The sequence below is a fragment of the Pagrus major genome, chromosome 11 (genome assembly GCF_040436345.1).
Source record: "Pagrus major chromosome 11, Pma_NU_1.0".
In the NCBI taxonomy this organism is placed as follows: Eukaryota; Metazoa; Chordata; class Actinopteri; order Spariformes; family Sparidae; genus Pagrus; species Pagrus major.
Genome location: NC_133225.1, coordinates 5,147,805 through 5,170,764, shown reverse-complemented (window position 1 = coordinate 5,170,764; position 22,960 = coordinate 5,147,805). Strand labels below are relative to the sequence as shown.

The 22,960-nt window shown below is 41.9% G+C and overlaps 1 protein-coding gene across 3 annotated transcripts in view; it reads left to right on the top strand.

Moving 5' to 3' along the window:
• The first annotated feature begins 1,290 nt into the window (after nucleotides 1-1,290).
• Nucleotides 1,291-22,960, top strand: part of btbd8 (BTB domain containing 8) — a 28,125-nt gene continuing 6,455 nt past the window's right edge. Inside the window, exons 1-16 of one of the 3 annotated variants that reach the window (XM_073476606.1) lie at nucleotides 1,291-1,318; nucleotides 2,148-2,296; nucleotides 4,493-4,672; nucleotides 7,062-7,186; nucleotides 7,547-7,661; nucleotides 10,097-10,186; nucleotides 10,937-11,017; nucleotides 11,104-11,200; nucleotides 12,746-12,834; nucleotides 13,781-13,883; nucleotides 14,370-14,552; nucleotides 14,665-14,835; nucleotides 18,057-18,186; nucleotides 19,147-19,208; nucleotides 20,592-21,135; nucleotides 21,809-21,893. In XM_073476606.1, the coding sequence (XP_073332707.1) occupies nucleotides 2,193-2,296; nucleotides 4,493-4,672; nucleotides 7,062-7,186; nucleotides 7,547-7,661; nucleotides 10,097-10,186; nucleotides 10,937-11,017; nucleotides 11,104-11,200; nucleotides 12,746-12,834; nucleotides 13,781-13,883; nucleotides 14,370-14,552; nucleotides 14,665-14,835; nucleotides 18,057-18,186; nucleotides 19,147-19,208; nucleotides 20,592-21,135; nucleotides 21,809-21,893 (2,159 nt within the window). In that variant the 5' untranslated portion in view covers nucleotides 1,291-1,318; nucleotides 2,148-2,192. Of the gene's footprint in view, nucleotides 1,319-1,378; nucleotides 1,456-2,074; nucleotides 2,297-4,492; nucleotides 4,673-7,061; nucleotides 7,187-7,546; nucleotides 7,662-10,096; nucleotides 10,187-10,936; nucleotides 11,018-11,103; nucleotides 11,201-12,745; nucleotides 12,835-13,780; nucleotides 13,884-14,369; nucleotides 14,553-14,664; nucleotides 14,836-18,056; nucleotides 18,187-19,146; nucleotides 19,209-20,591; nucleotides 21,136-21,808; nucleotides 21,894-22,960 lie in introns of those variants that run through there. The other 2 variants (XM_073476607.1, XM_073476608.1) reach the window with 2 other exon arrangements.

The window sequence follows — 22,960 nt, the reverse complement described above, 5'->3', positions numbered from 1 at the left end:
TAATGATAAATATGTGTCGGTTTTTGTGTTTGTTCAGGGCTGAGCTACATGTTGTCCTTAAATGGCGTATTGTTTATTATTTATAAAGAATTAATAAATTATTTACTGACATTAACAAACCCATTAGTTGCTGGTTAACCCTATTAGGTATGCCTGAGTAGAGAGTTGCACTGATGAAGCACTGAATCACTCTGCAGTGTCTCTGTATTCAGTCAGGTTGTTCATCTTTTGTGTTTTTGGCTGATTCAAACATTTAATCTCACATTTGCACTGACATCATCGGATAAGAGGAATGATGCAGGAGAGGACAATGACATCACCGCCTGTCAGGGGTCAAGCTCTTTTGCTGCTTTCAAGGGCAGTCGGAAATATCTACTTTAGCTAATGAGGGTAGAAACCTGCCATTTTTTTCAGCTCAGGATTTTTTTATGTGCTTATTTGCACAAAATAATCTAGAAAGATGAGCACAAGTAAACAGGGCCATGAAGCAAGCATAAGGTAGCTGACATAATACAGCAAAAACATGAAATAAATGTAAGAAAAAATACATTTTCAAATTACATTATAATTTGACATTTAGTTAAACATAAAATTTAAGTAAATATCACACAGATTAGGGTGTAAAGATGATTTCCCCCTTTATTGTGAACAGAATTATTGGCTTTTGAGAAGTTAATTTATACAAATATAAATGAATGAGACTGGCACATAAGTTTATGTGACACTCAGGGCCTTTTAGTTGTAGTTGTCATGTATTTTATCTTTTTCTACATGTGTTAAAATCTCAGTAGCAATGCTTCTCCTCACATATCTTCTGCGGCAAAACAAGGTCAGTTAATTTCAAGATAATTTTCCCTGCGACAGGTCTAAGTGAGCGAGTCAGTTTCCTAACAGCTTTGTGATACAGAGTGACCTTTACAGATCAAATTTATATATTTATTTGAAAAAACTTTAATCTAATTTTAATGTGTGTATGAATAAATTACAATAATTCAGCTCCCCGGACACAAAGATGTAGTGAGGTGATGTCACCTGTTCCTCTCTGAGAAAGAGGCTCCACCAGCAGAGGGCGCCTATAATCACATAACCTTTACCATTATCACCAAACCAAAAGAGTTTGTTTTGAAAGGTTAGCCTTAAAATTTCGAGGTCCGGAACAGCACCTGAAGGCATCTTCGAGGGCACGGCTCCCTGCTCACACGCACTGCGCATGTGCGACAACTTCCGGGCTGTGACGCGTTGTCCAATCCTTCTCGGTTTTGCGAGCCGTGTCTGAGAGGGAGGTGAACAGCATGCAGCAGTGATGTCAACATCATCGGTCAGTGGGTCAGCCCTTTTTATTAACATAGTCTGCTTATTCTCATTACCGAGCCTCATACTAACAGACAATTGATTTAAATTAATGCGTACATGTCTGTCGCTTCACCAGGTTTTGAGGTTATAAGGTTAAAAAAGGTAAAATAACTACTAACGGTCGCTCGTGTTAGCTAGCGTTAGCATGCTAGCTGCCAGAGGAAAAAAACGAGAGTAGTATTTTTGTAGCTTGCGGCAGAAACGAGCAGAGAGAGGGCAAATACATGTGTTAGCACAGGTATGTGTGTGTGACTGTGGCGGAGTGTGTTTTACTTCTGACGAAGGCTGCTTTTAATTGAATTAAACTTATCTGTACGTGGAGAGAAACTGGTTATTCTGGGTGATGTTATCAGAGGTGCGTTCTCCTGGAAGCAACAGGGAAGCAGGTCATGTTGTATTGAAGCTATTAATAAAACGTGACCTAATAATACGGTTAAGACATTTTTATTTATTTTTGTAGGTTAGAGTGAATCTGTGTCGGGTTGTGTGACCTGTCATCTGTTCCCATTCTCCCTCAGATTGGTCAAACAGCGCCCCTCTGGGTTGCAGTGCTGGTAAACAGGTCAAGTGACCCAGGGGAGCCAGGTGGCATCATGTGCATCCCAGCACTGTGTAACAGGATCTAAAATATGAATAGTTTGCTGATTCAAAAGCAGTATTAGCTGGCATATTTGTCACAGCTGTGCAATTTTTAGACAGCCTGTCTCATCTAAATGTTTTCCACAGCATGCCCCTGAGTTCATTCTTGTCCTCTTCCTCTTTCCTCCTCTTCCTCTGCTTATCAAATCCCACAGGCTGAGCTCTCCGTCTCGTCTCTGCCCCGGAGACAGTAATAAACCATGATCACCACCGAGGCTGCGAGAGAGTTCCAGGTCAAAGAGCGCAAGTACAAAGAGCAGCTGAAGAGATGCTTATCGTCAGCGTTGTCTGCAGACCTCAACGGGTAAGACGTGGGACAGTGTGTGCTGAACTGCAAAGGCCTCGGTGAAATGCTGATGATAAGGGAAATGTCAATAATGACAAATACCTGTGTCTTTAAGTTCTCACACTGCAGTCAAAGCAATACAGGGCTTTCTAATGCAAGAAACTCACAGATTTGTGATCTTTTATCGCCGCTGCTCCCTCTCCTATGTATTCTGTAGGGGTTGTCAGTAATAGTGAACCGGTACAAAGAACCTACCAGATTATTCAGGATCATTGTTTGCGTATAAAACAAGTTTAACAGTGTTTTGACAAGAAAAATCTAACATCATGGACTGCTTTTAAGCTTTTAAAGGTGCACTCTGGCAATTTAATTATTTATGTTCACAAACGGTAGTACTTATCTTACGAAACAGTTCTACGATGTCTTCTCAAGCGAGCCACTCAAAGTTTGAAAAGGCCTTTACTTCAGAAACTGGAGGTGTGCACATTGAAAAACGTCAGCGTTCAGGGAGCAGGGAGGGCCTAATGATTTAGTTGCAGTATGGGAATTGTACCATTCAGCATTTTAGGATCCTGATCAATAGTTGGACTGAAAGTTAGGATATGTTGGCCTCTGCTGCTTTAAGTGTTTCTCCTAATTGAAAGTTAAATACTAATTACCCCTAACCGTATCTCAAAGTCTTCCTCAGATGCATTTTCATCAGTTGTCATGGAAATGTACATCTTTTGGTGACTTTCAATACAATTTTTATATTCAAACCTCCACCGAGATAGACTGCTAGACTTTCAACCTGCAAGATGTGGTTTTTCATATTTATGAAGGTCGTTGGTGATTTTTGATTGGGTTTACAAGACACCCAAAGTACAGTTGCAGCAGTCAAACACACAAAATTTAAGGATATTTTGCATCCTGGTCTTATACGATATATTATTCTGGCTTCTCTCACAAGTTTGCCAAACAAAATCTGCTAGAAGAAGGTTCCCTTTCTGAAGCACAGCTCAAGTTTTTCATAATCATCCAGCCAAGAGAAATCATAAAGGGAGAACATTTTCAACTCTCGGTTTCATCGAGCTCACACAACAAACAAACTCTGTTCTCTGGAGAGGCATTAAACCTTCTGGTCTTTCTAATGGTCATGTTACCAGCAGGATCTTTGTCTTGTGTTTAAATTATACTTCACATGAGGTTCTAGACTGTAGCTATTCTTTACGAGACAATAAATTCATTAATTTTGCTGTTACCATATATTAATGGACCGTTCTTCTATGTACGTGAGAAACATTTAGCTCCCGACCTCCTGAAAAAGTAAACTTCTTGAGAAAATGAATGACAAATCGTTCAAACCGGAGAAAGATTTCAACTTCTTGAGTTAAGATATTTTTTTTGTTAAACTACTCTTTCCAAGGTCAGGAATAGACTTTGATGCTCAGGTTTCACAGTTGTTTCTGTGCTAATGTATAAAGAGTTTATTCATTCAGTCGATCCTGTTAGATTTACTGAATGTTCTCATCCTAAGAACCCCCTACACATACTGCATTTTACATACTAGCAGGGCCTGTTTAATGTTGAACATCTGTTCAATTTATTGTCAAATGAACAAGGATTTTTTGACATTTTGTGCAATGAAGAGTTAAAATACAGCTTTTAATTGACTGAGTTTCAGATTTGTGTCATTTCTGATATGTATACTGGAGTTGTTCCCTGTACGAGCGGATCGGTGGATGTGGAATATTAAACTCCGCTCAGAGCGAGTACAGTTGAATAAATTTCACCGATAACTGGACTCTCACGTGGATTTGAGCAGTTCAGTGGGTTTCAGTCGCGAGTCTCTTTGTTGCACGAGTGATTCATCAGATCGGGCGCTTATCATCAGAGCGTTACATTAATGGACACAGCACCAACATTCGAACACATACCGCCCGATTGGCCTTGAGCTGACTGATTTCTGGGTCACCCAGATCAGTCATTGAGGCAGGACGTGAACTGATGATGGGGTTGAAGAAATGGACCGCCTCAGGACTGTGCTTGTGTTATTCTGAAGTGGAAAAGTAGGCCATCAGATTAATCTTTGAGTCTCATAGATCGTAGAGTCTGCTTAAGGGGGCCTTTGTTATTTGTCCATTTTCTATATTGGCTTTTAAATGGATGTTTAGTTAGTAAAGAGACACTTAGAGGGGACTGCTCCTGATAAAGCGTTGTCATGTGTTTCCCCAGGTTGCTGCAGGAGGAGCTGGAGGCTGATGTTACTCTGTATGCTGTCTCCGGCTCGCTCCGAGCACACAGAGCCGTACTGCTGGCCAGAGCTCCTCATGTTCTTCAGGGACAGACGCACAACGACCCCGCCATCATCCATGTGCCTGAGCATGAGCTGTCTGGGCTCAAAGACTTTCTCAGGTAGGCAGTTGGCTCAAGTGATTGTTAATTTGATAATTATTACATACATTTGTCTAGTTTATATATATACAACCTATATTTGCCTTCAGCTTCAGTAGGTTTTTTTTAATACCAGTCTAGAGCGGTGTTCATTCTAGTAGAGGATGTGAAGGGAGTGTTGCAGTTTCACAGTCTGTCTGACAGAGGGCGCCAAGCACACCATCTTTAATCTTGAGGATTTGCTGCTGTTTGCATGTTTGTGAAGCATTGCAAATGCTGCAGCTATTAAATAATAAATCGTGGATCATGTTTTTCATATTAGTGGTGAGACACATGAACTGTATGAGTGTTTACAGTCATCTGCTGTGTGTTTGTAGTGTAGCAGTGTGTGTAGTTTTCATCACGACTTGTCTGCAGTGCACAGACAAGTCTTTGATCCACCGATTTTGAGTCTTATGTCTCATTAGCAATTTATAATTAGGACAAGAAGAAAGAGGCGTACTGGTTTGGTTACACTTCGATGAAGTCTAAAAGTCTGTTTAAAGCTTCTTTTACTCATGGAAGAGTGCAACATTGCTGAATTCAGGGATCCAGGTGAGATCCATGTTCTGGTACCAGCCTCTTACATGTGAATATTTCAGCCTTTGATTGTAAATTAAACACAAAAGTTAAAGTTATGGTTTCGATCAGGAACTATCGAACATTCAAGACATTTGAAACAGTTTTCATGATCTGTTCCATGGAAACAATTCGTTTGGTACCCAGAAGCAGGCAGTAAATATTGATGCCCAGCTCTTCCTAGGCTGTCTCCCATTGCAGATGTTGTGGGCATAACTGACTGGGAGGAGACCAAGGACACCCTGGAGGCATTTCATTCCTCAGCAGCATTTGTAGATCCTGTTTGTCATTTCCTGCCTACTCACCCAAAATTCAAAACTTTTCCCAATTCATGTTGTGGATGCTCTCGAGAAAGTTCATGTAAAAACTATTAAATTCAAGGGGCCTTGCAAAATCCTATAGTTATGCTCTATATACTTTTTTAGTAATTCTTTAAGTTTGTCTTTTTGAGCCAAATTTAACATATTTGTGATTTTTTGTATATGTAAGCCTCACCATTTTCTTATTTTTCAATGGATTAGTTTGAATCCCAAGAAACCACCAGAATGATTTGCAACATGTCTTAAAATACTTGTTGTGAAAATGTTTTTACAGTGATCAAATTAATAAAAATGCTTTTTTCCCCCTGAACATTGAATCTCAAATTTGTTGTTAACTTTGTGGCAACCACATTTTTGATATTTTGTGGTTTTAATATAGCTCCATCACTGCCAGAAGTTATTTGGTCCTTCATAATGTGGTGTTGGAGCTGAGAAAACCACGTTTTAAGATATTTTGACAGCATTTTCCCAAGAAAGATTAACTTAAACTCCTTACTATCTTAAACAATTTTAAAAAATGTAATTAGAAAGTGTTAATATCAAATAACCTGACTAGCCAGATGGTTTGTTACAGAGAACCATCTGGGGAAGCGCCACTAGAAGGAATACTTGGCATGTGATTGGATGAACCATCTGTCTGTCACCATCCATCACAGGCTTACTTCTACCAATCAGATCAACAGTAGGAGAGCATGACCACCAGTGGAGCCAGTTGATAAATCAAACTCTCGCTGAAACCAGTCAAGAGAAGAGTGAAAACATATTTACTGGCAAGAAAAGCCTTCAGTGCTGTTCTTTGCTCTTCTTTTTATAAACTATACTCACTGGTTCTGATGTAACTGATGCTATAGCAGCAGGTACGCTAACATCTTGAGGAACCACCATTGTTGTTGTCAAACAAACAGTCGCTTCTCTCGCTGGCTATAACATCTAAATCAAGCTGTAGCTGCTGTCTCTAGCTCCCAGTGGTTCTTCATAGGACATTGATTTGTTCAACCCCTACATGTTGGAGAGCTGGAAGCCTGGCAAGATGGATTTGCGAGATCACTTGATCATGTGATCTTCAAGTCACCATGAATTTAATAGAAGTTTTCACATGAATCTTTTCTAGAAAAATCCATGGCATGACCTGGGAGGGCTTCGGTGAGTTGGTGTTAAATGAACCTCGCTGCAGGATGTGGAGGAAGCTGCTGGGGGGAGAGGATGTTTAGGTTGATGAGCTTACACTTTTCGCTACAATGGACAGATGTATGAACAGTGAGCAACTACACACAACAACAAGCAAGGATACTGCAACGTGTTTCAAAAGTAGTTTTTTAAAATGCATCACTGAGTAAAAACACGAAATCCTGCAGAGTTCAGGTTGTGTCTGGCCACTGTGTACAGGAGTCACAGTGCATCAAATGAGATTTTAATTTAAATATGTGTGAAAGGCCTTGTTTTAATTAACCTTTCAAGTTTCCCCCCTGCAGGCGAGTGTACACAGCAGACCAGAGCATGCGCTCATCTAAAATAATCCCAGACAGGGAGGGCTCGCTGCCAGAAAGTACTCTGTCTGTTCCCGACCCGTCAGACCTGACCCGTTCCACTGACTCAGGTAAACAGATGAACACGCTTTTCCATGGAGGGTTTATTCTAGGTTATGTGTCCGTTCGCTTGCACCCATCCCTCCCCTTTCTTCACATCATGTTATCTGAGCCATAATCCACTTAAGAGCTAATCTCATTTGCATCCATGTTGTCGTTACTGCTAATTTGCAGCACGGCCATGCCATGGATGATGCACGGTTTAGCTGTCCTTTAACATCTCCTTTCACTGTTTAATGTATTTTTAGCAAAGTGGTTTAATTATAGCTACCTCTGCTTTACCCTTGTTATGTGTCTCACACACTTAAAGCCGTTCTTCATCACTCACTCCCTCCTGTTCTTCCTCCTCATCCATCTTAACCTCTCTCCAGATGCTGTTCTTGAGCCAGCCTCGGGTCTCGGAGCTGACTTGCTGGATTTGTACCAAAGGGGACAGCAGTGTGACATCACCATCCAAGTTGCGGAGCAGGTCTTCTCCTGCCACAGGTATAAACATTTATGGTGGCCTTTCAACCCCCGTATTCATACATCCGGAATCCAAACGCAGCATCTGTATTTTTTATTTTTTTTTGTCATCATAGGTGGCATGCTTGGTGAGAGCATGTCCACTTTCAGTACATCACAGCCACATTTACCAGATGTAAAAAAAACTCCAGAGGTCGCACATCTGCTCTTGACTCCTGCCAGTGGTGGGTGGTCGTTCAGCGATGCAGAGGTAGTAGTAGCAGCTGGTAACCATGGAGACAGATTTCTCCCAGCTCGTGCTCAGGGGAGCAGCAGCCAGCGAGAGCTAGTCGCTCTGCGGCAGAGAGCAGCTAACAGCACAGAGGCTGAAACAGGGGCTTCTCAAGCCCCACGCCCATACTGTATACTTTAATGTGTATAAGTCTCTTGAGAGACGGTAAATTCAACATTTACTTACAGCACAGTAACATATGTCCTAAGAGGCATTAAGTAGAGAGCCTGTCTTTCTCAAACAGTCATATTCTTCATGGAAAACAGTGTTTCGAAATGAGCATAAAACCTTATGATAGAACAGATTTAAAGACAACTCAAGTATTTTGAATTTTTGAACAATAATTTACGAGTTGTCCAGACCTTTACCTGTCTGTTTCTCTCCACAGTGGATAGAAACAAATTGTTTGACTTTAAATATGTTACCAAAATCAACTGAAATAAGATAAATAAAAGAAACTAAAATATATTTAATTCTAGATTAATATACAGCTCAACATATTCTCAACATCATGCCTTATACATCAACTGAGGAAGTTTAGGATTTTATTGACATTTTTATGGCAACTTGTATGGAGCATGTATAAAACATTGATGTTGTCTCCGTAATGTCACTTACAAGTTTCAGGAGAGACATTGTGAAACTCGGTGTGGTGGCTCTGGCTGTTGCCATCCTGTCAGTCACTGAGTTGAGTCTGTCTAATGCTGTCTTCCACACAACTTCGAACTCGAACATTTCCCACCTCCTACAAGAAAAAGTACTATCGAACACCACTGCACTCTTACTTGTTGTATTTAGATACGTTTCCAAATATAAAAGTGCTGAAAAATAAAATCTATAAAGGTGTCTGTTACCTTGTGTCGTCTTCCCTGCTCTGTTTCATTTATATATGCAACGAGGCTGCACCGCTGAGCGTTCACACTTGCCAAAGAGACAAAAAAAACTTGCCAAGAGACATAATTTTTATTATGGTCAGCAGCTTGAACATTTGGAGTGTGGCTAGCAGCTACCTGCCACTGGAAGCAGCCATGCCCTTAATTATTCATAACTTTAAGCCTTAATAGCATTTAAATGAGTGAGTTATATAAGATATAACCTGTACCATTGTCCTGAATGAGGAAATTAGCTATAGAGACCAAAACCATTTTTTTGTACCAGGCTGTAAACATGTTAATTTCTGCTTTAAAAGTTGGACATTTTAATATGAGGTCTTATGGGGACCGCTGGTGCAGATAGAAGAGTTAGTGAATCTGACTTGGAAGAGAGAGATGCAACATGCCATGTCAGGCAGGGCAGAGGGAAATGTCAGTACAAAGTTGCTATTACAGCATGATTGCGACCAACCTTTCATTAAGACTTAGCAATGTATTTAAAGAAAAGGTTGGCATTATTCGGCCTTTTTCATCCCATGAAATCACAAAACAAAACCAACCATTCGTCACTGCATCCGCTTTCCCTCCTCTGTCCGTGGGTTTTAGTCTCAAGCATATTGGTTCCTACTGAAGACTTAAATCTTTAGAAAAATAGTATATATATATATATATGGTGTTTCATTTTTTAAAATAAGTAATTCCTGAAAACAGCAGGGGACTATCATTTTTAGCAATAGGAGGAAGGGAGGAAGTAGTGCATTTGTTGGGGACTATTTTCAGCTGCAGATTAATACATTTGGCATGCTGGGAAGTATTTCTGGCAGCCGGATGTGGGATATGAAACTACAGTGTGTGTTCAAGGTAATAGTTTCCACAGTGCAGCTGATCATTGATGTGTTTTTAATCTTTTTTGGATGACAGTGGAGCTCTGTGACACAGAGGAAGAACATATATCAGGTTTTGGATACACTCATTACATGGTAGTAGGATCAATCCACTATTGGTTTTGGTTCGTTTCATCGAGCATTCGAGCTTTAGAATATCACCAGCCTCATCTTTTTAATGGAGCTAATTAAATACGATAAACACCTCAGTAGCAGCGTATTTCCATATCAGTGACAGTCCATTTGTGAGAGGCCATGGAGAATATAAACACTCTCTCCAGAGAAATCAGAACACACACTGTAATTTCTGTCCTCCGGCATGCCACTTCAAAGCCACTTAAAACACACATAGGCCCACCAGATGACATTTGAAATATTAAAAGGCTGGGTGGATCTGACATGCAACTGCCTGCTTTATTGGGTTTCTAGGGCAATCCTGTGTGCGAGGTCCCAGTACTTCCGAGCCATGCTGAGTGGGAGCTGGATGGAGAGCTCCAGACAGTGCATTACTCTGCAAGGGTAAGACCGGTGCATCAGCATCATCTAGCAGCAGGTCACTGGGATCAATAACACACCTCCATTTCTGGATGAACAATTCTACATTTCATTTCTAAACAGTAACGGCCGCACATGCTGCATCAATTATTCATGTGGTGCAACAGAGGTGGCTCTGTACAGGATGGGGTTTCACTCACAATGCCATGTTTCAGCTCGACACACCCAAACACACACACGCACACACAGCCACCACCCACTGCCAGTGGAATCTCAAATGGCTCGCTCAGATTTCCACCAAACAAGGTTGTGATGTTTCCTATGTAAGGCACATAAATGTCTCCTCATCCTCTGGCTGCTGAAGAGCCTGCAACCACCACCACCCCCACGCCTTCACTACCACCCGCAGTCTCCTTTCAGAGCAGCAGAGGCGGATGAAGCCCTTTTTTTTTCCTCCGGGGATAGACGTGCCACTCGCCTCAGCATCACTGATCTGAGGGTAACGGGGGAAGACGCGGCTGTCAGCATGGAGAGCGGCTGCGTTGACGCGGAGGGGGGGAAACCTGTGAAGTAGCCCTCAGGCTACAGTCACATGGGCTGAGTGCTGCATGATATATGGAGTGTGTTTACAGCATTCTCAGTCGTTTGTTTTATTCCTGGAAAAAATGTGCAGTATAAACAGAAACAAAATTCCTAGACTCATGTAGAGAATAGTAGTAGACTGTAATAGGGGACAGTTGGCTTGTAAACAGATTGTTTTATTAACCATTTCAGCTTAAGGCCAGATGAGATGGAGATCTTGCTCCAGTTCATGTATGGTGCCATTGTGGACCTGCCAGCTGGAGCCAGTGCCAGGTACTGTGTGTGAACAGACAGTCCAAAATTAGAAATACAGGCCCAGAAAACAAACTGACCTGTATTCGGTGTCCCCTGTCTCACAGTCAGGTGGTGCTGGCAGCAGACATGTTGGGTTTGGAGGGGCTGAAAGACGTGGTGGAGATGGTTCTGACCAGAGACTACTGCCGCTTCTTCCCCAAGGTCAGCTACTGTATACAGAAGGAAAACTAGTGAATACCTTGAAGGATGTTTGTACAGGCGTATAACCTTCCTAAATGTACTGTGAGTGTGTCAGGAAGTTTCACATATGTAGCATTTTCTATCTTCCAATTATGTTGACTTTAGGGCTGCACAAATATGACTGAATATGAAGTTATTTTCAGTATTAACACATTCATTATTCCTTCACCTTTGAAATGACAAATTTAACATCTTCCACCTTCATGTTGTTCTTTGTCTGTGAATGTAAACAACTCCCTGCTCCCTCTTTACAGCAAATAACTGCTTGCCTAAACGCAAACATAAATCAAATTAGACTTATGACTTAGACACATGCCAGCGTAGCATGCAACCAGATGAAAAGATTGAATACCTTATGTAAACAATGAAGTTACATCACACTTGCATGTGTCGCGTGTTCTGAAAAATCTGCTGAACATACTTGCAACTGATTTTGTGGAGCAATACTATGTTAATCCCCGTCATCTTATTTTTTTTGTCAAAGTCATTAAAAAGATTCAGTGTTTTCACAAGTCATTCAGTCATGCGAGGCCACAGAATCAGTTTTCAGCACCCCAGGGGATGCTAACACAATTAATTACAGTATTACAGAACATTTGGAGCTGAACAAACAAACAGTTTAAAAGTCTTCCCATATTTTTGTTTGATTTCTGGGGATCCACTCAGAACATGAAATGTTGAACGAACTACACCAAAAAACTTCCAACATTTTTAGTTAACCAAAATTGTTTTCCATCACATCCTGTTAAACTTTCTCATTCTACAACCTACCACCTCACCAATACTGTTCTCAGAATTAACACTTTAAAGTGTCTTTGCTTACATGCCAATGTAGACCAGCCGAACAGTATTTATAAGTTGCTTTTTAAAATCCACATTAATTACTCTGTGCCAGGCAAAGAGGCCAAAAATGATTGGCAAGATCTATTTGAAATAGCCAATACATTTCTCCATTTGCACCATTCAAACACAATATTGCATTAAAAAAAGCTCCTCGTCTGCCCTGCCAATAGATATAACTTGGGTTATAAGTTCTGGAACAGAGAAACCAGAACTACACTAAATGACAGCAAAACGCAGTAAAGACTCTCACACTAAACTACATAAATTAGGTAAAGAACATTAATAAAAGATTTTGCTTATTTCAAGGGGGTTGGGGCACCCAAGGCAATGGTAGGGAAAACACCTTGAGCACTTCAGTTGGTGTAGTGGTCCCTTGTAGTTCAAAACAACAGTGATTCAGCAGTATGTGGAGTATCGCAGCTGAAACACCAAGAACAAATCCTGTGTTTGTTCCTTTGGCTTTACACTTGTTGATTTTGTTTGGTGCTGCATACTCGGTGTCAATAATAGTGTTGTTTCACTCCTCTCAACACTTTTTCATTCCCATTTTACTATGTGCCAGTTACTTAGCTACTCTCAATTATAGAGCCCTCAGAGCACCACTTTCTTCCATCACTGCATAAATATAAATAGCCCTTTTCTTTTCTCCTGCTGTGTTTGCAGCCGATTGATGGGGTTCAGAGAACGGTGCTCGAGTGTCTGTCCCTCACACACGCTCTAGGCCTTCAAAACCTCCATATGCTGTGCAAGAGGTGAGTCTTGGATGCTTTTTCTATAAATGCGTTACAGCTTGGAATCGTCAAAAATATTACATCACCACATTTTAATTAATGGTCGTAAAAATTTTAATTGCTGTCAAGCCTGACCGTGAAATGAATTATTAATGTAGTTTGAACACACATTTCTACCTGTCACTGTTCTGCCACCGCACTTTACATCTGCATCTTGTTGCTAGGTAACCAGCATGTGGGTTCATACTTCTGTCTTATTAAGTAGCCTAGGGTCTGATAGCTGTGTAAAGCAATTTGCTTTAATAGGCTTCAAAACAGCACTTAAATGAGAAAAATGTAATCAATATTTACTCTCCTTTTCATTAATTACACTTCAGGCACATTGCCTGATCGTTTTTGTTGCTTTCACTTGAACACTAGTATACAGTGCAAGCTTGCCTGTGCACTTTAATAACTTTTAATCTGAAATCTTTATGTCGTCATGTCTTTGTATTGACGTCTCCTGTATCTGATAATGCTGCAAGCTAGCTATGCACTTGCACACTGCGGTGAGCGAGCAAAAAGTGTGTGAATGTAGGTCAGGAGGATAGGATGTGTTGAGTGAGTCTGTGAGCTGGTTCTGATTTGATGTGGTGTGTGGGTGTGTGGGTGTGTGGGGACGTGGCCTCACCGTGTTGTCTCCTCTGAGTCTGATGAGTCACGCGAGTGTGACGGTGGGCCGAGCTGCGCTGCCGTGTGCAGCAGTGCGTTACTGACCTTCTCATCCTCACACGTTCCGTTGCTCCCTCAAGCAAAGCTCTGCAGACTGCTGCTCAAAGCCTCAGAGCCTCCTCTGGGTTACATTGCATAAAACATATACTGTAAAAGGCCTCCATGACTTTGTGAAATTAACCCAACACTGAACTGTCCTTTTTAGAATGACCTAAAAGCAAGTCGTCTCCAGTGACTCTTGGATGTGTATTTTCAGGTGGGTTGCTGATCATTATGTGAAGACGTGGTGTGAGAGAAACTTTTCTCTCTTGTCCCCTGAGCTCCACAGAGCCTGTCTAACGGCTGTAACTGACACCATGGTGAGTTCCTCCCTCAGAGTCATCAGCTCTACTGTATACATGTAATTGCACAAATATCATCAACCCGTTCTGCAGTGTTTTTTCCACAGGAAGGAAAGTCAAACATGATCTAATCAAAGATGACCTTTATTAAATTCTCAGTTATTAAAGACAGACTCATTTAGAATATGATGTGGATGCAGACAGATGGGGAGGGATCCAGCTTGTAATTGATAATTGAATTTAGAGTCTGTCTCTCGTCACTACGAAGGAGGTGGTGCGCATTCTGTTAGCAAAGAAAGACAGATGTACTATTGTTCACTCTTGGCAAGTCTTGAGATTCAGAGCTGGCCAAGAACCATTACACAACTTGGGGAGTCCCTCTGCTGATCAATAGGTTGAGGGCAGCAATAAAAGAGTGCTTTTGTGAGTGGGATTGTGTTCATTTGACTTTATTTTGTATTCTCGCCTAGAGAGTTTCTTTAGCTCATAGATGTTTCCACTCAGACTGTGCAGAACGCAGTAACCACGCTCTGTGGCACTGAGCAGTTGATTGGCAGTCTCCCAGAAGTCAAGTGGGCCCAACAGGTGAGGAGTCTCGCCACAGAGCTGCAGGAGGAGAGCCTCGGTGTCATCGTCCAGAATCTGCCCAGAGTCATCCGCACTCAGGCCTTCCAGGACCTTCGCAGGGTAAGCTTGAGTGTAGCCATGCTAATACCGTCTCCTTTACTGTACTGCCTTGGGAAACATTCAGCAGAAGTTTCTATGGTTTCTCAGCATCTGTTACTGCATTCTGTTACAGAGGGAAGAGTTTACCCGAGAGCCCGCGTTGTTGAAGAAGCTCTGTTCAGCCATCAGAGAAGGTGTGACTGTCGACAACTGCTGTGATCTTTTCGCTGCCGTGTACCTTCTGTGTGGAGATGACATGGAAGACGAGTCACTGCTGGAGCTGGAAAGACAAAAACAAGAAGAGGTGAGATGAAGCAGATTCTTTGTACTGAACCATTTGTCTTTTTGCGAACAGACTGTGACCATTTACACTAATCTGTTTGGTGCGGTTTCCCATTCAGTCCTGTTCATTAAGACTAGTGTGAATGTATTCAAACCAGAATACCAACCAAACAACCACACTAAGACTGCATGAAAAAGGGAGCAAACTCAGTTACGGTTTGACAAAATGTAATTTAACCTCAATATAACAAATCAAAATAATCTTCCTCTGTGGATGAAGTTTGGACAAACTCAGGGCTCGTGGCTACATAGTGTTTTTTTACAGACAGAAAAGTGCTGGCAGAGCGTTTGGGAGCACCAGATTGAAGCGCTTGTGCTGTGAGAAAAGAAAATGCACGTTTTGATTGACATCTGTTAACACTATGGTAACAGAGGGCTGACCATACAAGCACAGCACTCACTAGAAACACTCAGTGTCCAGACAGTCTGCTCCCCACAAATGGGCTTTTCTGTCTGTGTTTATGTTATGATGTCTGATAAAGCTCAGGTTAGACAGACTCAGCCATACAAGCTTCTTCTGCATTTTGTTGGTTACCAGGGTGACGGGTGAAGAGTACCAACCCAAACGAATATATTATTGGTTGGCTGAACAAGAGCGGTGGTGATAACCCGAGCACCTTTCTAAAAATTTGGGAGATTTTCATCTAGAAGGGCTCGGAGCAGCTGCACAAAAACAGTGGAGCGCTCTGAAAAAAGACACTGGGCCCGGCGCTTTTTGTTGAGGCAGCAGCATGCTGCCGCAGACGTTTTCTCCTTATTACAAACAAATGAAAAGAGATACTGCCGCTCAGAAGGAGCTTTTCACTTCACAATAGTTGAGGTCGAATGTTTTGTTTGGTTTAATTTTTTTGTCTCACTGTTGAATACAGCAGTTCAAACAGGCATCTGTAGAAGACGACATTAGTTATTTACAATACAACTTCATTCAGATCATAACTGCCACGAAAACTTATAAAAGCAGATAGCTTAAAGAGATCATATTATGCTTTTTGGCTTTCCTTTATTGTGTTATGTAGCGTTTTTGTGCATGTAAAACCGTAACCTATGTGCGTCACTATGTAACAGGCGTTATATAAATATATATGTTACAAAATATATACACTCTGGTCAGTCAGCAGACATACAGTTGCTACTGTGATGTAGAGAAATTGTGAAGTTTAAACGTTACATTTGAAATAAAAGATAGTTACAAAATAATAACTTACCACTCTGAAACGTCCTGCTCCGGTCTTGGTTGTGAAGGTTGTTCGCTTTGTTCTGTCTGTGTTTTGGTATCAGAATAGGGCTTGTACATGTACGGCTGTACCGCAGCCTTGGTTACCAGCTGTAGCAGCGTTATTTTAGATCACACTACCTTGCTCGGCATGACCCGTCCTACTCTGCTTCTGATGAGTGACATGAATTTCCAATGCAATGCTCCAATGTGTGAATCTGCATCACTGGTATGTTATCAAAGTTACTTGTTGTGTTGTGACGTGATCACATTTCATACATGATTGGTTGATGCATTCATTTGCAGTGTGAAATTTTTGTTCCTCCTGAAACTTTTCCCAAGCCAGTTCATCGCCCCCAGCGTTTCCCTGTGGTTTCACTGTTGTTGCCGCTGTCGCAAACACAGCATTAGCAATATGGCTACAGCCAGCAGCCTGGCTACTGTCCAAAGCAAAATACAACCCTATGAATCCCTATTTGACCTAGAAACCCTGATCTCAGTGCTATGACAAGGCAGAGGAAAACACCTGGTTGTATTAATACGTAAGCAGGTTTTGTTACTTAGTTTTAAGTTGGTTGCTATCATTTTCCATCTTTTCCTTCATTGCCCCCTCTATCAGTGGATTTCTTTTTCTTTTGCAGTGTAGAGTTTCCACAGTTATTCCAGTTGTTCCACCGTTAGATAGGGATAGCGACCGGGGAAAACAGTGTCTCTTCCTGTGTCGATTGCAGAACTGCTTATGCTTTTCCTTTGTGCTGTAATGCCGCCTTCATTATTGAGGGAAACATCCGTCCTACTGGGCAGGCTGATTAGAGCATAGTGAAAAAGGCGGTTTATAGGTAACCAATCTATATGCGGATGGTGTCAATTTTCTACAGCCATTAAACTGCTATCAGTTATACTTCAGAATGATAAGTAGAAGGAAAACGTTGTCTATTGCCAGTTTAAAATATTGAAATCCTACATTGTTTACATTCATGTTAGCAGCTAGCAGTCTTCTTCTCCTCCTTTGCTGGCGCACTGCAGCATATAAATCAGTGATAAAGGGTAAAAGCATTGGCAGGAACCTGTGTGCATGTGCGTCCTTGTGCACATGCAGGGAGCTACTAAGAAAAACTGCCACATAGTGCTGCTAGAGGTCAAAAACTCCACAGGTCACCTTTAAAAACACATGACAGAGATGATCCAGCCCCCCCCCTCCTGTAGCCAGTGAGTAACACAAATATCATCCCTCCCATCCCAATTTTCATCAAAATTTGACCTTTAACAGAACAAAATAATTTATTTAAATGCCAGAATAAATCATTTCTCCAACAACGCAACTCCATTATTCACCCTGGATGTCTTTAGATATCCGTAGATAAAAAGTGACTTTCATGGCTGTTATATATAACATTTAAATTGCGCAGTTGAAGTCTCAAACTGTGAGCTGTGTTCGTGTTGGTGAAGAGATGCAGAGATTACAGAGTAACAAAGCGTATTGTGTGAGCAGGCAGGTTTAAGCTCGTGAGATGACTTCCAGGGGAAAGTGACCCTGGCTGCACAAGTTAAAGCGCATAACCCCTGTAAATACGGTACAGTATGGCAGAATGGATTAGGCCGAGGGAGACTGTGACATGTGCCAGCGGCCTTCACTAATCTGGCTGTGTGTGTGTGTGTGTGTGTGTTGGTGAGCGGTGTGTGGTGAGTGCAGAGGAGGAGGTAGAGATAGCTCCTCCCCACCTTCCAGCCCTGTTTTTATAATCAGGCGTGGAAACAGGAGTATGGGCATCGGCCGCTGACATCACTGATTTCACTCAAGGGAGCTCAAGTGGATTCTGCAACGGAGACTGAGGGGGGAGGGAGGGACAGAGAAAAGGGAGGAGGGAGGGGTATTTGTTGCCATGGCGAAAGGTTCTTCAAGCAGCTGCTGATTCGCCTGTGCTGTAGCGCACCCCTTTTCCATTCTTCTCCACTCCCTCTCTCTCCAGCCGTTCAGACGAGAGATTTGTACGCTACGCGGTCGGCTGTGGACGTTCCTGCTTCAGAGCTTCTACGCAGTCCGCCACACGCAGGGATGGGAGACCCTGTCGTCCAAACACAGAGAGAGGATACTAGCAGGTAAGGAAGGATATCCTTGTTTTTTAATCCCACACAGGATATTCATGCTGCGGTGTGTGTGTGTGTGTGGATGTTTTTTTTTTTTTTTCTCTCTAACCCAGTCTGGCGCTGAAGCAGTGGCTCTGCATCATTACAGATGAACTGAAGCCCTTGGAGCATATGCTGTTGGCTGATTTAACATTTAATGACTTCTTTCTACACAGCTGCTTGACTACTACTAACACATTTATTGTTTGACTAGAGATGTTGTTGTAAATTTTTGCTTCATGTGAGCTACCTTTTTAACTGTCCTGGGCAGATGAGTGGACGCTAACATGGTAAATGCACCAGACACGCCATGCTTGTTTAAATGGGTGGGAGTGAAAGACAGGATTCCCGTCTTTGTGGCTCTGCACATGATTAGAAGCTTCCACAAATACAAAAAAACATCTTGTTTTCTCACTGCTGACCTAGTAATGTGTTGAAATGCACTGCATGAATAATTGATCTGGCTGGTATCAGCGTGTGCCTATTACTGGTACATTTCTTGCCAGTGTAATCGGATTCCACATCTCACATTCAAACATTACAAATGTACTTTAACAAATAGAGTAAAAATTTAACTCATTTGCTTTTGATTAAATTAGGTAAATCAGGAGGGTCTGACATTGTTTTTATATGAAGTATCGAGATGGATGTGCTTTGTTTGGACAGTCCTTGCCAGACATGGCTGACTGATCGATCCATTGATTGAATGTTTCCGAATGGTCAAGCAACCAGAGGGTAAACACAGGGTGTGGGAAGGAGAATTTGTGAATGAAAAGAATTGCTCCTCTAGCTCACGTAATGACGGTCTTTAGTGGCGTGTTGATAAAAAATGGTGCAGCCCTTTTCATCTGTGTTATTCTTAGATTTGAATCTTTTTAGCTGGCAAAATACTAACTGGCTAATTCTTGGTTTTTGTTCTACCTGTTTTGACAGATGCTATTGATAAAGGCGACAATCGAAGACTTGGTAAAAAGCCTGTATTCACTAGCTCACAGGTAATATCATCTAAAGATGCATTTAAAGTATTATTTATGTTTCAGATACAGAAAGAGACTGAAGTTTTGTTTATCAATCAGAATGCTGACTCTGAATTATCTGATGATGTAAACTTATGATGCTGTTTTTAGCTCAGAGAAATCCATGTTAGTTTGTGTAATCCCTGACAGTGATTACAGTTTGTGGCCCTCAGATGCCATATGTCATAAATGCCCCACCCTCACAGCTAAGAGATACTGTATGAAATGAGCAGCAGAGCCTCTCTAAGCAGATGTATATCTAAGATAAGCTCGGCTGAAGTGATCCAGACAGGGATTGCCAAGATGTTAGGCTTGAGTGGTTAAGAGCAGTGGAGCTCCCACAGATCTCTCAGGAGTAGTTTGATTCAATCCAAACAGGAACTTTCCTCTACTCTCTAGGCTTTCTCTGAACCTGCAAGACACAGTTCACTGCAGTAATTGTTCCACTGACTCTGAGAGGCAATTAAGAGTTCCCAGTTTGATTAGTTGCAAAAGTTTGCAAAAGTAGAACAAGAAAGAAGCACAGTTTCTTCTTCTCATCCTCATCTGCTAAGGCCTGAAAGTAAGAAATCAGATCATCAAATTAAATCAAGAATAAATGCAGCAGGATATACAGTAGGAGGATTTTGATTGACTGATCAGCAGAGGTGTGGACTAGAGTCAGCATCAAGTCATAAATTTGATGACTTTGGACTCTACTTGACAAAATGAAGAAACCTGGACCTAAACACAAATGACTTGTGACCTGGACTGAAGCATTTTGACTTAAATACGTGATCCTATCCCCTGCGTGTGCCACAAAACAATTTATTTCCCTTAAATTTCTGAATCAACTAACTTTAACACTTTTCATTCCCAGCAAGTCAACACTTAATTCCCTATATTCAATTTATTTAAATCAATTCAAGTTGCAGGGGACAACCATGAAGAACTATGGAACTAACTCATGGAGATGCAACAACCTGTAATTAGTTGGACATTTGAAGTTGCTCAAAGAGTGGTAAATCCAGGCTTTTTTGCAAAACAATGGCAAAACATTTGGTGAAGAACACATTATGACTTGTTTGGGATTCAAAACACACATTTTAGGACCTTGGACTTGAGTGTAAAGACTTGAGACTTACTTGAGACTTTTAATATGACTTTAATGACTTGGTCCCTCCTCTGCTGATTAGACTATAGAGAACAGACTGTGTAGGTGGTGAGGAGATGGTAAACAGCATCTTTTCTAGTGGCATGTTCCAGTGGCTTGTGCTAATCTGCACTAATGTTATTCAGTTTCCTATGACTGCCCTCTGGTTATTTGTTGATTAATCCAGTCCTACAGTTCCATGACTAATGAGTTTATTTTTTATCCCGTAGTCAAGGGCCGTAAGATGCCCTTCATCTGCACCTGAGAGTCCTCCTGTGCACAGGACCCACAGGGTGTCTGAAAACCCTACATCTTCATCCCGTAGTGCTGCATCAGCCATGAAGTCTGATGGACTGAGCACAGCTAACAAACAGGGAGACGGCCACACGTCTAAGGCGAAGAATGTGAAGAAACCAGGAGACCGAAGTGTAGCAACCAAAGCAAAGACTGCATCAGCTGGCACACCAGTTGTTAATGGCACAGGAGCTGCAGGGGCCAGGCGAGATGTAGCCAGCGCCAATGGCCCCAGAAGCTCTCATGGAGCTAAAGAGCAGGAAAAGAAGCCAAACCCAGGTGCACGGCCAAAAACATCTCCCCCGAGCTGCACATCTACGAGCCAGACAACGGTGATGAAGGCTCAGAAGAGTTCAGCAGGGAAGGCTGACAGCACTGCTGGCACCACCCATGCTCAGCCCAGCGCTTCACCCACATCAGGCAGCGCCTCGCCAGAGAACGGTGCCAGCAGCCCTCGCAACGACACTCACTCCATCCCAGGTTTACGCTCTTTATTGACTTCTTTACTTTTAATCATTGAGACTGACACCAATTACAAGGTAGGGCATCACTGTAGCCAAGCCAGCTCCAGGCGTAGTGTTGAAGCTGGAATATGAACGAACCTGCAGACTAATTAGTATGATGAATATTGTGCAGTGGCCGAGAGGGATTTTTGGAAGACAAGGGCAGTGTCATGTATGAATGTTGATTCATCAGGAAACAAAGCACATGAGGCTGTCCTTGGCAGCCTGCTGGGATCAGTGTACAAACTCACAGCAGAGGTCAAAGCCCTGTACAGCTGTCACACAGGGGGGTGTGACTGATCACTTTGAGCCTTTGTGGTGAGGATGGGTTGAGGGCGGTGGGTAATCCCGATTGATATTACTATCCTCGGCTGAAGTGGGCCTCAGCTGTCTGCCCTGCTGGTACTGGCGCAGCATGTGTCCCTGCACCCCACCCTGAAAGTGACGTCTGTGATGTGAGCTCACACAGCAACAGCACACTACCCCACCCTAATATGTATCCTTGCTCCTCTGAAGATTATTTGGTTTATTTCTGAGAAGAAATGGAGGGTCATATGTAAAGGACTGACGTGTAGTCTTGGTTGTTTTGTGCTCTAAACTGTCTGCTCTGACAAACTTTTGTGCATGTGGTTCATTGTCTGTGTTTTTAGGTGCAAAGCCCAAACACCAGACTAAGCCGGTGAACAAATCCCCACTGACAAAACCTCAGAAATCAGACACAACAAAGACGAGCAGGTGAGCTTTATACTAATCATTACGGTGCTTATCCGTGTGTTTTCTCATCCGTTCCGTGTATTCAACGAATTGCTTGGTGTAACATTTAAAGGTCTCATTGATGTCCTCGTGTACTGCTTGATACCTAAAAAAATGTAACTCAGGTGAAGTTTTGGGAGATTATCTTTCACAAGCTTTTAAGCATTGGTTAACATAAGTGTAGTTTACAACTGTATAAAATAAATGATGCATTTGAGAAAATTCTCATTTTCGAGACGGATAAACTCACTCACCACTTGGACTCTGTCTGGTATTACTCAAGTTTAGTAGTTTCTGTCGTCCTACGTAGTCCAAAGTACCAAAGGGAAGTGGAAAATTTAGCATTGAAATGAAACTTTACTTACAAAACACTTAAGATACAAGGACAAAAACAATTTAGTGAGTCAGAGAGACATTAAGAGAATCCAGCTCTTGAAGTATGAGCGGTAATTGATAAGGTCATGGCCTAAGGTAGTTGGAGATGCGTTAAACAGCTCTCGTTCCATGACAGTGCAGTTCAACTCTCCTAGTGATTACGCAGAAAGTTTGAAGTTAATAGCTTTTGATGTATTTTTTTGTGGTATAAGTTAATTGAAAATTGTCCCCACAAAAGAATGAAGGAAAAAAGAAAATGGACTTCAAAGTCCACATGTCCACAGGGGGGATGGCTGCCATCCAGGAATTTGGATTTGAACTTGTCCAACACCCGCCCTGTTCACATGATTTGACACCCTTAGACAGCTACCTCTTCCCCAAGATGAAGAAGGAGCTCAGTGCTCACCATTTTGACAGTGACGGTGACATTATCGCTGCTGCGGAGATCTTTCTGGTGGTCTAAGACGCCAACTTCAAAAAGAAGGGATCTGTGTGCTTCAAAATTGTGGATTAAGTGTGTAAATATAGGATGGGATTATGTTGAAAAATAAAGTGCTAGGTTTTCTGAGTCCTTCTACCTTAGGCTATGAACTTACTAATCACCCCTCGTATAGCTTACACATTTTTGTTATCCAGACAGAATGAAAAAAATGTTTGACTTTTGTCTATAACAC